At 45.8% G+C, this 14,796-nt stretch overlaps 1 protein-coding gene across 3 annotated transcripts in view; it reads right to left on the reverse strand.

Moving 5' to 3' along the window:
- Positions 1–14,796, reverse strand: part of zgc:63587 (uncharacterized protein LOC393431 homolog) — a 218,400-nt gene that overhangs the window by 55,377 nt on the left and 148,227 nt on the right. For all 3 annotated transcript variants that reach the window (XM_063040895.1, XM_063040896.1, XM_063040897.1), the window contains one exon: positions 13,003–13,086. In XM_063040895.1, coding sequence (XP_062896965.1) covers positions 13,003–13,086 — 84 coding nt within the window. The remainder of the gene's footprint in view (positions 1–13,002; positions 13,087–14,796) is intronic.

Here is a 14,796-nt window from a genome sequence, read left to right on the forward strand (position 1 = left end):
CGAGTGAACTGGTCTTAAAGCTACTGAATAAGTTGCCTCCTGAATCTTTTTACTGACTTTTGATTTGAGATTTAATTAGTCGTTTAAAATAATCAGCACTTTTATGTGTCATATGGCTGTGATTTGTAGTTAAGTGTCTTTTTAATTTTGAAGGAACCATTACTACATTTGTAAATTGTTTGCCACAGACTAGACACAATGGAATAGGACAACTTGGATCACCAGTCCATGTAAAACCCATTGATATGTAGTTTTCACTGTAAAGACATGGTAGCAGTTAATTACATGAGTCCCGCCCACTGCTTGTCTCCAGGACCCAGAAGAGGCTGATGGACTTCTTCTGGCGCAACAGGAGGCAATGGGTCTCTGCTATGGTCTTGAGTCTTCTGATCGCAGGAAGTGGTCAGTCATTGGTGAGTGCATACCCAGCTGGCAGCTCTCTGCCTCAGAACCCTGCAGAGATACCTTTATAGCAACCACCCTCTGAGACGGCATGTGCTGGTGATACACTTTCTCAGCAGGGGACCTGCCTGCAACAGCACCAGCTGCGCCACTTTGAGGGAACTGCCTCACTTTTACCGAGAGTTGTTGAGGGTACGGTGTCTAGTCTCATTCAGACAGGATGCTGGGGGACGGTGCTCTAACTGTGAAGGGGACTGGTCCCCATCCTATCACAGTAAGTGAGGAGGGGGATTGGGAAAGCGGTGGGGTTCCGGCTGCACCACCATCTGGAGGAGCGGAAGTGCTCGTCGGACCCAGGCCTCAGGAGACCACGTGGGGAGAAGGCCCTGCATAACACGAGCTGTCTCACAGGAATGCCTACTGTACCCTTCCGTGACCTCCAAAGCACTTTCACTTTGTCTGCTGACCAGACTTAGCTTGGTGGTCTGTTTTACCGTCTGGCAGTGGAGGAGGTTCCCAGTAGAAATATCTTTATGCAGGTCCCTTCACATTGAAGAACTGGGGTGGAAAGTCTGACATAGGGCAGTGCCATGCAACGGGTACTGACACTCCGTCCACCTGTCCATCCAGTGGTCCGGACGAGTCAGTGTACCGCGCATACATGGAGTGTGAGAGGTTGCACGTCCTCTGAAGGGGCTGCTGCTCAAGTTCTGGTTGAACTTCAGCCCCACGCTCTTCATATACGGTATAATGGCCTCAGTACTGAACAGTGCAGGTCAGGAAGAGGACGTACTGGTGAGCATGCTCCTGGGCTTAGCCAAGATGGCCATTCATGGGTCTAGGCGGTGGGTAATCGAGGGCTCTGCCAGGGCTGACTGCCTGCCCCTCTTCCGAGGATATGTTTGTGCCCAACTGTCCTTGAAGAGGGTGCATGTGATCACAATGGGTATTGTGGGGGATTTCAGGGAGCAGTGGGCCCTCTGGGGGGATTGATTGTTTTATAGACAGTAATCATATTTTAATCTGAACTTATTCACCGTCTTGTAAATGCTTAATGTTTGTACTTTGTGTATTTGTTGTGTAAATAAACTTTCATTGTTTTGTAATAAAAAAAAGGATGGACTTTTTTTAGTCTGCTGTTGCATTATTTCAGTGAAATGACTCAGGAGATTGTAATTCTTCATCATTACCCTTATCAAAATTGTCCATAGGCCTAGGCTCAGAATTCTCCTCCTCCATCTCACACTTCCTCTTCAAAAATCGCCATATTGACCATCTGTAGAATGCGAATTTAGCTCCAAATTTTTTCTACACTGGTCAAGTTTGTTCACTCCTAAAAGTCAGTCAGCGGTGCCCGAGGGAAAGTTGGGGGAGGTAATTCATGTGGGAGACACTGACGTCACAGCTCAAGTTGGGAGAATGCATTCAATGCCCAGAAAATGTACTTAATGCTGCTCATCAGACTGCCATCCTCCCCTCCGTGCAATATAGCACTCACCAATTATCAGCCTACCATCCTCCCCTCCGTGCAATACAGCACTCACCAATTATCAGCCTACCATCCTCCCCTCCGTGCAATATAGCACTCACCAATTATCAGCCTACCATCCTCCCCTCCGTGCAATACAGCACTCACCAATTATCAGCCTACGATCCTCCCCTCCGTGCAATATAGCACTCACCAAATATCAGCCTACCATCCTCCCCTCCGTGCAATATAGCACTCACCAATTATCAGCCTACCATCCTCCCCTCCGTGCAATACAGCACTCACCAATTATCAGCCTACCATCCTCCCCTCTCTGCAATACAGCACTCACCAATTATCAGCCTACCATCCTCCCCTCTCTGCAATACAGCACTCACCAATTATCAGCCTACCATCCTCCCCTCCGTGCAATACAGCACTCACCAATTATCAGCCTACCATCCTCCCCTCCATGCAATATAGCACTCACCAATTATCAGCCTACCAGCCTCCCCTCCCTGCAGTATAGCACTTACCAATTATCAGCCTACCATCCTCCCCTCCGTGCAATATAACACTCACCAATTATCAGCCTACCATCCTCGCCTCTCTGCAATACAGCACTCACCAATTATCAGCCTACCATCCTCCCCTCTCTGCAATACAGCACTCACCAATTATCAGCCTGCCATCCTCCCCTCCGTGCAATATAGCACTCACCAATTATCAGCCTACCATCCTCCCCTCCGTGCAATATAGCACTCACCAATTATCAGCCTACCATCCTCCCCTCCGTGCAATACAGCACACACCAATTATCAGCCTACCATCCTCCCCTCTCTGCAATACAGCATTCACCAATTATCAGCCTACCATCCTCCCCTCTCTGCAATACAGCACTCACCAATTATCAGCCTACCATCCTCCCCTCTCTGCAATACAGCACTCACCAATTATCAGCCTACCATCCTCCCCTCCGTGCAATATAGCACTCACTAATTATCAGCCTACCATCCTCCCCTCCATGCAATATAGCACTCACCAATTATCAGCCTACCATCCTCCCCTCCGTGCAATACAGCACTCACCAATTATCAGCCTACCATCCTCCCCTCCATGCAATATAGCACTCACCAATTATCAGCCTACCAGCCTCCCCTCCCTGCAGTATAGCACTTACCAATTATCAGCCTACCATCCTCCCCTCCGTGCAATATAACACTCACCAATTATCAGCCTACCATCCTCGCCTCTCTGCAATACAGCACTCACCAATTATCAGCCTACCATCCTCCCCTCTCTGCAATACAGCACTCACCAATTATCAGCCTGCCATCCTCCCCTCCGTGCAATACAGCACTCACCAATTATCAGCCTACCATTCTCCCCTCCGTGCAATACAGCACTCACCAATTATCAGCCTACCATCCTCCCCTCTCTGCAAAACAGCACTCACCAATTATCAGCCTACCATCCTCCCCTCTCTGCAATATAACACTCACCAATTATCAGCCTACCATCCTCCCCTCCGTGCAATATAACACTCACCAATTATCAGCCTACCATCCTCCCCTCCATGCAATATAACACTCACCAATTATCAGCCTGCCATCCTCCCCTCCCTGCAGGATAGCACTCACCAATTATCAGCCTATCATCCTCCCCTCTCTGCAATACTGCACTCACCAATTATCAGCCTACCATCCTCCCCTCTCTGCAATACAGCACTCACCAATTATCAGCCTACCATCCTCCCCTACATGCAATACAGCACTCACCAATTATCAGCCTACCATCCTCCCCTTCATGCAATACAGCACTCACCAATTATCAGCCTACCATCCTCCCCTCTCTGCAATACAGCACTCACCAATTATCAGCCTACCATCCTCCCCTCTCTGCAATACAGCACTCACCAATTATCAGCCTACCATCCTCCCCTCCGTGCAATACAGCACTCACCAATTATCAGCCTACCATCCTCCCCTCTCTGCAATACAGCACTCACCAATTATCAGCCTACCATCCTCCCCTCCGTGCAATATAACACTCACCAATTATCAGCCTACCAACCTCCCCTCCGTGCAATATAACACTCACCAATTATCAGCCTACCATCCTCCCCTCCGTGCAATACAGCACTCACCAATTATCAGCCTACCATCCTCCCCTCTCTGCAATACAGCACTCACCAATTATCAGCCTACCATCCTCCCCTCTCTGCAATACAGCACTCACCAATTATCAGCCTACCATCCTCCCCTCTCTGCAATACAGCACTCACCAATTATCAGCCTACCATCCTCCCCTCCGTGCAATACAGCACTCACCAATTATCAGCCTACCATCCTCCCCTCCGTGCAATACAGCACTCACCAATTATCAGCCTACCATCCTCCCCTCTCTGCAATACAGCACTCACCAATTATCAGCCTACCATCCTCCCCTCCGTGCAATACAGCACTCACCAATTATCAGCCTACCATCCTCCCCTCCGTGCAATACAGCACTCACCAATTATCAGCCTACCATCCTCCCCTCCGTGCAATACAGCACTCACCAATTATCAGCCTACCATCCTCCCCTCCGTGCAATACAGCACTCACCAATTATCAGCCTACCATCCTCCCCTCCGTGCAATACAGCACTCACCAATTATCAGCCTACCATCCTCCCCTCCGTGCAATACAGCACTCACCAATTATCAGCCTACCATCCTCCCCTCCGTGCAATACAGCACTCACCAATTACCTCAGCCTACCATCCTCCCCTCCGTGCAATACAGCACTCACCAATTATCAGCCTACCATACTCCCCTCCGTGCAATACAGCACTCACCAATTATCAGCCTACCATCCTCCCCTCCGTGCAATACAGCACTCACCAATTATCAGCCTACCATCCTCCCCTCTCTGCAATATAGCACTCACCAATTATCAGCCTACCAACCTCCCCTCCGTGCAATATAGCACTCACCAATTATCAGCCTACCATCCTCCCCTCTCTGCAATACAGCACTCACCAATTATCAGCCTACCATCCTCCCCTCTCTGCAATATAGCACTCACCAATTATCAGCCTACCATCCTCCCCTCTCTGCAATATAGCACTCACCAATTATCAGCCTACCATCCTCCCCTCCGTGCAATACAACACTCACCAATTATCAGCCTACCAACCTCCCCTCCGTGCAATATAACACTCACCAATTATCAGCCTACCATCCTCCCCTCCGTGCAATACAGCACTCACCAATTATCAGCCTACCATCCTCCCCTCCGTGCAATACAGCACTCACCAATTATCAGCCTACCATCCTCCCCTCCGTGCAATACAGCACTCACCAATTATCAGCCTACCATCCTCCCCTCCGTGCAATACAGCACTCACCAATTATCAGCCTACCATCCTCCCCTCCGTGCAATACAGCACTCACCAATTATCAGCCTACCATCCTCCCCTCTCTGCAATACAGCACTCACCAATTATCAGCCTACCATCCTCCCCTCCGTGCAATACAGCACTCACCAATTATCAGCCTACCATCCTCCCCTCCGTGCAATACAGCACTCACCAATTATCAGCCTACCATCCTCCCCTCCGTGCAATACAGCACTCACCAATTATCAGCCTACCATCCTCCCCTCCGTGCAATACAGCACTCACCAATTATCAGCCTACCATCCTCCCCTCCGTGCAATACAGCACTCACCAATTATCAGCCTACCATCCTCCCCTCCGTGCAATACAGCACTCACCAATTATCAGCCTACCATCCTCCCCTCTCTGCAATACAGCACTCACCAATTATCAGCCTACCATCCTCCCCTCCGTGCAATACAGCACTCACCAATTATCAGCCTACCATCCTCCCCTCTCTGCAATACAGCACTCACCAATTATCAGCCTACCATCCTCCCCTCCGTGCAATACAGCATTCACCAATTATCAGCCTACCATCCTCCCCTCCGTGCAATACAGCACTCACCAATTATCAGCCTACCATCCTCCCCTCCGTGCAATACAGCACTCACCAATTATCAGCCTACCATCCTCCCCTCCGTGCAATACAGCACTCACCAATTATCAGCCTACCATCCTCCCCTCCGTGCAATACAGCACTCACCAATTATCAGCCTACCATCCTCCCCTCCGTGCAATACAGCACTCACCAATTATCAGCCTAACATCCTCCCCTCCGTGCAATATAACACTCACCAATTATCAGCCTACCATCCTCCCCTCTCTGCAATACAGCACTCACCAATTATCAGCCTAACATCCTCCCCTCCGTGCAATACAGCACTAACCAATTATCAGCCTACAATCCTCCCCTCCGTGCAATATAGCACTAACCAATTATCAGCCTACCATCCTCCCCTCCGTGCAATACAGCACTCACCAATTATCAGCCTACCATCCTCCCCTCCGTGCAATACAGCACTCACCAATTATCAGCCTACCATCCTCCCCTCTCTGCAATATAGCAGTCACCAATTATCAGCCTACCATCCTCCCCTCCGTGCAATACAGCACTCACCAATTATCAGCCTACCATCCTCCCCTCCGTGCAATATAGCAGTCACCAATTATCAGCCTACCATCCTCCCCTCCGTGCAATACAGCACTCACCAATTATCAGCCTACCATCCTCCCCTCTCTGCAATACAGCACTCACCAATTATCAGCCTACCATCCTCCCCTCCGTGCAATACAGCACTCACCAATTATCAGCCTACAATCCTCCCCTCCGTGCAATATAGCACTAACCAATTATCAGCCTACCATCCTCCCCTCCGTGCAATACAGCACTCACCAATTATCAGCCCACCATCCTCCCCTCCGTGCAATACAGCACTCACCAATTATCAGCCTACCATCCTCCCCTCTCTGCAATATAGCAGTCACCAATTATCAGCCTACCATCCTCCCCTCCGTGCAATACAGCACTCACCAATTATCAGCCTACCATCCTCCCCTCCGTGCAATATAGCAGTCACCAATTATCAGCCTACCATCCTCCCCTCCGTGCAATACAGCACTCACCAATTATCAGCCTACCATCCTCCCCTCTCTGCAATATAGCAGTCACCAATTATCAGCCTACCATCCTCCCCTCCATGCAATACAGCACTCACCAATTATCAGCCTACCATCCTCCCCTCCGTGCAATATAGCAGTCACCAATTATCAGCCTACCATCCTCCCCTCCGTGCAATATAGCAGTCACCAATTATCAGCCTACCATACTCCCCTCTCTGCAATACAGCACTCACCAATTATCAGCCTACCATCCTCCCCTCCGTGCAATACAGCACTCACCAATTATCAGCCTACCATCCTCCCCTCCGTGCAATATAGCACTCACCAATTATCAGCCTACCATCCTCCCCTATCTTGCATCAAAAACTGAGAATGGAGTCAACCAAACAAATACAGTTCTGCTGCACACTGCCATACTGGGCTGAGAGACCACTAATGACTTAGGAGATTGTCCTTTACCCTTATCAAAATTGGGCTGCTTGGTCACTGCAAGCTTTAGCACTGCAGGTTGTGTGAAGTTCAAGAATTGATGTTTATTTTTAATTTTCTTTAATTTTTCTCTCACAAAACCCCTAACCATCTCTCACAGAACCCCATTTGAAAAAGAAATCCTGTTCTACACACTATTGACAACAGCAGCTATTTTAGTATCATCTGCGAGCAGCCAAAAAAGTTGAGCAACAACTCTACGTTTTCAGGAGGCTAAAGAAATTCGCATGTCCCTGTCGACTCTGACCAATTTTTATCAGTGCACCAAAGAAAGCATTACAGCTTGGTATGACGACTGCTCTGCACATGACAGCAAGAAACGGCACAGACCTCAGGACACCACTCCAGCACATAGAAACATAGAAAATAGGTGCAGGGGTAGGCCATTCGGCCCTTCGAGCCTGCTCCGCCATTCAGTATGATCATGGCTGATCATCCAACTCAGAACCCTGCACCAGCCTTCCCTCCATACCCCCTGATCCCTTTAGCCACAAGGGCCATATCTAACTCCCTCTTAAATATAGCCAATGAACTGGCCTCAACTGTTTCCTGTGGCAGAGAATTCCTCAGATTCACCACTCTCTGTGTGAAGAAGTTCCTCCTCATCTCGGTCCTAAAAGCTTCCCCTTTGTCCTCAAACTGTGATCCCACGTTCTGGACTTCCCCAACATCGGGAACAATCTTCCTGCATCCAGCCTATCCAATCCCTTTAGAATTTTATACGTTTCAATCAGATCCCCCCTCAATCTTTTAAATTCCAGCGAGTACAAGCCCAGTTCATCCAGTCTTTCTTCATATGAAAGTCCTGCCATCCCAGGAATCAATCTGGTGAACCTTCTTTGTACTCCCTCTATGGCAAGAGTGTCCTTCCTCAGATTATGGGACCAAAACTGCACACAATACTTCAGGTATGGTCTCACCAAGACCTTGCACAACTGCAGTAGTACCTCCCTGCTCCTGTACTCGAATCCTCTTGCTATGAATGCCAGCATACCATGCGCCTTTTTCACCGCCTGCTGTACCTACATGCCCACTTTCAATGACTGGTGTACAATGACACCCAGGTCTCGTTGCACCTCCCCTTTTCCTAATCGGACACCATTCAGATAATAATCTGTTTTCCCGTTCTTATCACCAAAGTGGATAAACTCACATGTATCCACATTAAATTGCATCTGCCATGAATTTGGCCAGTCACCTAACCTATCCAAGTCACCCTGCACCCTCTTAGCATCCTCCTCACAGCTAACACTGCCGCCCAGCTTTGTGTCATCCGCAAACTTGGAGATGCGGCATTTAATTCCCTCGTCTAAGTCATTAATATATATTTTAAACAACTGGGGTCCCAGCACTGAACCTTGCGGTACCCCACTAGTCACTGCCTGCCATTCTGAAAAGGTCCCATTTATTCCCACTCTTTGCTTCCTGTCTGCCAACCAATTCTCTATCCACATCAATACCATACCCCCAATACCGTGTGCTTTAAGTTTGCATACTAATCTCCTGTGTGGGGCCTTGTCAAAAGCCTTTTGAAAATCCAAATATACCACATCCACTGGTTCTCCCCTATCCACTCTACTAGTTACATCCTCAAAAAATTCTATGAGATTTCTCAGACATGATTTTCCTTCACAAATCCATGCTGACTTTGTCCAATGATTTCACCGCTTTCCAAAAGTGCTGTTATCACATCTTTGATAACTGACTCTAGCATTTTCCCCACCACTGATGTCAGGCTTACCGGTCTATAATTCCCCAGTTCCTCTCTCCCTCCTTTTTTAAAAAGTGGGGTTAAATTAGCCACCCTCCAATCCTCAGGAACTAATCCACAATCTAAAGACTTCTGAAAAATCATCACTAATGCATCCACTATTTCTTGGGCTACTTCCTCAAGCACTCTGGGATGCAGACCATCTGGCCCTGGGGATTTATCTGCCTTTAATCCCTTCAATTTACCTAACACCACTTCCCGACTAACATGTATTTCCCTCAGTTCCTCCATCTCACTAGACCCTCGGTCCCCTACTATTTCCGGAAGATTACTTATGTCCTCCTTAGTGAAGACAGAACCAAAGTAGTTATTCAATTGGTCTGCCATGTCCTTGGTCCCCATGATCAATTCACCTGTTTCTGACTGTAAGAGACCTACATTTGTCTTAACCAATCTTTTCCTTTTCACATATCTATAAAAGCTTTTACAGTCAGTTTTTATGTTCCCTGCCAGGTTTCTCTCATAATCTTTCTTCCCTTTCCTAATTAAGCCCTTTGTCCTCCTCTGCTGGGCTCTGAATTTCTCCCAGTCCTCAGGTGTGATGCTTTTTCTGGCTAATTTGTATGTTTCTTCTTTGGAATTGATACTATCCCTAATTTCCCCTGTCAGCCACGGGTGCACTACCTTCCCTGGTTTATTCTTTTGCCAAACTGGGATGAACAATTGTTGTAGTTCATCCATGCGATCTTTAAATGCTTGCCATTGCATATCCATCGTCAACCCCTTTAAGTATCATTTGCCAGTTTATCTTAGCTAATTCACGTCTCATACCTTCGAAGTTATCCTTCTTTAAGTTCAGAACCTTTGTTTCTGAATTAACTATGTCACTCTCCATCTTAATGAAGAATTCTACCATATTATGGTTACTCTTACCCAAGGGGCCTCGCATGACAAGATTGCTAACTACCCTTCCTCATTGCTCAATACCCAGTCTAGAATGGCCTGCTCTGTAATTGGTTCCTCGACATGTTGATTCAAAAAACCATCCCGCATACATTCCAAGAAATCCTCTTCCTCAGCACCCTTACCAATTTGGTTCACCCAATCTATATGTAGATTGAAGTCACCCATTATAACTGCTGTTCCTTTATTGCACACATTTCTAATTTCCTGTTTAATGCCATCCCCAACCTCACTACTACTGTTAGGTGGCCTGTACACAACTCCCACCAGCGTTTTCTGCCCCTTAGTGTTATGCAGCTCTACCCATATCGATTCCACATCCTCCCGGCTAATGTCCTTCCTTTCTATTGCGTTAATCTCCTCTCTAACCAGCAATGCCACCCCACATCCTTTTCTTTCATGTCTATCCCTCCTGAATATTGGATATCCCTGAATGTTGAGCTCCCATCCTTGGTCACCCTGGAGCCATGTGTCTGTGATCCCAACTATATCATATTCATTAATAACTATCTGCACATTTAATTCATCCACCTTGTTCCGAATGCTCCTTGCATTGACACACAAAGCCTTCAGGCTTGCTTTTACAACACTCTTAGCCCTTACGCAATTATGTTGAAAAGTGGCCCTTTTTGATTTTTGCTCTGGATTTGCCTGCCTGCCACTTTTACTTTTCACCTTACTACTTTTTGCTTCTACCTTCATTTTACACCCCTCTGTCTCTCTGCACTTGTTCCCATCCCCCGCCACATTAGTTTAAATCCTCCTGAACAACAGTAGCAAACGTGGAAACCAGCCTCCCATCTATAGATTCTGTCTATATGTCTCACTGCATTAGTAAAGCAGCCAACATAATCGAAGAATCCACACACCCTGGACATTCTCTCTTCTTCCCCCTTCCATCGGGCAGAAGATACAAACGCCTGAAAGCACATAATACTAGGCTCAAGAACACCTTCTGCCCCGCTGTTTATAAAACTATCAATTAATACCCAACTATTATGAGCTGGACTCTTGATGGCACGATATGCCTTGTTGTGATCTTGCACCTTAATTGTCTACCTGCCCTGCACTCTCTAACTGTTACACTCTATTGTTTTACATTTGTATTGTTTTCCCTTGTTTTACCTCAATACAGTGCTGTAATAATCTGAACTATACAAACAATATGCAAGACAAGCTATTCACTGTGCCTTGGTACATGTGACAATAATATAACTAATTCCAATTCACTAACCAAGCCTTGAATATTCACATCCAATTTCTTTATATAAATCAGAAACAGTAAAGGTCACAACACCAGCCCTTGTAAGCAAGACACCAATCCAAAAGACAATCCTTAACCATCACCCACTGCTTCTAAGCACTGAGCAAATGTGTGCAATCAGTTATCTACCCCTCTATCCCGTGAAATCTAACATTCCAAACTAGCCTGCCATGAGGAACCTTGCCAAAGGACTTATAAAGTCCAAAGAGGCAACATCCACTACCCTACCCTCATCCACCCTTCTCAATTACTTCCTTGAAAAATCATAAATCTTCCATAATAAGAGAGTTCCACAACTTAAGATAAAAAGTACTCCATTAATCATTGCTTTAATTATATAATGTACTTAATCTTCCAGAATATCCTCTTAAATTTACCATGCCCTGAATGCCCTCCCACAACTGCACCTTCCTTGCCATTATGTGCATCATAATTCATTTGGGCAATTCACATTGTTGACTTAGAATCCTGACAATGAATGGCATAAGGCCCTTGGATAACAGAAATAACCATAAGACTAAAAGACAAAGGAGCAGAATTAGGACACTCTGTCAATCGAGTCTGCTCCGCCATTTCATCATGGCTGTTTTATTATCTCTCTCAACACCATTCTCCTGCCTTCTCCCCTAACTTTTGACACCCTGACTAATCAAAAACCTATCAACCTCCATTTTAAATTTACTCAATGACTTGGCCTCCACAGCCATCCACAATAATGAACTTCACAGATTCACCACCATCCGACCAAAGAAGCACAGATTCATTGCCCTCCTCAACTGATCCAAGTGGATGTCCCTTTATTCTGAGGCTGTGTCTTTTCATCCTAGACCCCCACCCCATCCCTGCCCACCCTTACCTCGAAAAGGATATTATTAATCTGCCTCCATTCTATCAATTTGTTTTATCCTTTTGATTTCAGTAAATGCACAGGGAGTTCAAAGTCTGACAGTTTCTGTCACTGCCTCCTCTTTGTATTATCGCTCCCTTGAGAAACAGAGCAACATGCCAGTAGCCTTTTTTGATCACCTCTTGACCGGTGCCCTAGTCTTTAGCGATTTAACTACTGTACGTGGAATCTGCAAGAGTCTTTCTCTTCCATAAATTCATATCTTTTTTCATTAAGAAATAAAAAATAATATACAAGATGCCCTTAATTTTTTTCCCCACCTGAATCTTTCCTCTTCAGAAACCCAAAACAGTTTTCACCATTCCTTTTGAATCACAGCCACATGTTGCAAGAAGTTCCCACAGGAGGCAGCTGCTCTTCACTGCCTCACCCAAGAAGTCATTTTATTTTTATTTGTAGCTTACACATTCGGAGAACTTAAAACTTTGATCAAGATGAGGAAACAAGCTTTGTTTTGTTAATTCTTATTCCAAAAGCTGCAGAAGCCAATGTCGAACCATTGTCTAGTTGAGATTAATTAATTCAACACAGATGTGGGATAAGAGCTACAATTTCAATGACTTGGCATATTTCTACTCAATCAGCCTATAAACCATAAGGATTCCATGATCCTTGAATTTAAATTGCTAACATATTAAAAACAATTTTAAATTCACACCAGATGACTTAAAAAAAACAACAAACATTTGGTAAAATTTTTATACAGGACCCAATAACAACCAAGAATGGCAGAGAAAAGAAAAACTGTAACCAACCTGCCAACACGCTTCAGCCGCTCAGAACGGAAATTCTCATAGTGTAGGTCCTGGGTGACTTCTTGCAGATCCTGCATGTGTGTGCTGGAAAACAGTAAAAATTCAAACATGAAATTTTAGTCAGCGTCCTCTTCTGTTTCTATGCTTCTTAGCTATTTTCAACTATCTTTCCTACAAGTACAGGAACCTGGTAGAGTTGAAAGTGGTGCCTTCTTCATAAAATCAACCTGCAAATCTCAAGCAGATCACTCAACTGGAGATGTACCAACAATGCTAACACTAACTTTTCAGAGTGAGTGGATAGCAATCAAAATAATTTCTGACAGAAAAAAGTAGTTTAAAAAAAGAACATACACATGGATTCTATTTGGTCCTTTGCTCCTCATCCTCATCCTCAAAGCCATTTAGTTTCAACTGAATTGAATCAATCATTGAAACTATGCCAAGTTAGATCTAGTTCAAGGTCAGAAGATGCAAGAAAACAAGAGCAGGCATAGGCCACCAGGCCAATCAAGCCTGCCCTGCCATGCCACATGAAGTGATGGAGAACAATAATATCACCCACCACAGAAACAGGCCATTCAGCCTATCAAGAATCTGCCTTGACCATGGAATACACAATTATACAAACCCCACTTTATTCTCCTTGCATTATTATCAATCCTTCCAAGTTTCTACCACTCGCTGACACATTGGGACATATTTACAGTGGCAAACCAAAAGAGATTAGAGGTCAAGAGAGAAACTGGCTGACCAACTGTGCAACAATTGTCGCAACAGCTGTGCCACCTCATGGCTGACTGCCCCAGGCCTATCTCCAGTTCTGTCCCAATTTTCCATAACCTTGAAAGATTCCACAATCTTTCCAAACTTTTTTTTTAACTCCTCTTTGAGTGCCTTCAGCAATCTAGCTTTTGCAACCTTCTGGTGGAGAGGCTTCCTCTGTAAGAAGAAATTTCTACACACCTCAGTTTTAAATGACCACACTCTTGTAATTGTATTACCTTGTTTAAATCACTCCCACTGGTGGAAAAGACAAATACTGCAAATTCAGTGGTCAGATTTCTCAATCTAGGTGCTAGAAAACTGCAGGAATCACTAGAGTCCATGAAAAGTGCAAACATTATCTTCGTCAAGATCGTGGTTCAGACTTAGTTATTCGTAGGGATGGTTTTACGAACAGAAAGAGGAGTTAGAGATCAGTTTACAGTCCAGGGACAGAGGTGTGGGGAAGCTGGAGGTCAGGTCTTGTTCCGTATTTGAAGTTCAGTAACATGGACCGGTGACAAAGGACATCTGCAGTCCAGGCATCCACTCTGTGCTTGAAGGCCAGTGACATGGAAAGGTGTCGTAAGACACCTGTGGTTGTAGGGCTGTCCCAGTCGGTGGGTCCCACAATCGGATGCCTATGCAAGCAGGAAGCATGAGGGCATGGAAGCCTGGAGTTTTGCATTCCATCATCAGCTAGTCTGTGGGTTGATAGCTAAAATTGGACCCCAAAGGTCAATCAGTAGTCCGGAAATCAAAGATCAATGGCCAGAACCTGGAGTCTGGAAATTGTTCTTGAATTGCAGTCTGTGCATGTGCATGTGTGTGTGGCAGGAAAGAGGCTTGTTTTGACCATAAGGCCATAAGATATAGGAGTAGATTCAGGTCATTTGGCCCTTTGAGTCTGCTCCACCATTTCATCCTGGCTGATCCATTTCTCCTCTCAGACCCAATCTCCTGTCTTTTCCCCAAATCATTTTATGCCCAAACCAATCAAGAATCTATCAACCTCTGCCTTAAATATAT

The sequence above is a fragment of the Mobula hypostoma genome, chromosome 2 (assembly GCF_963921235.1).
Source record: "Mobula hypostoma chromosome 2, sMobHyp1.1, whole genome shotgun sequence".
NCBI lineage: Eukaryota > Metazoa > Chordata > Chondrichthyes > Myliobatiformes > Myliobatidae > Mobula > Mobula hypostoma.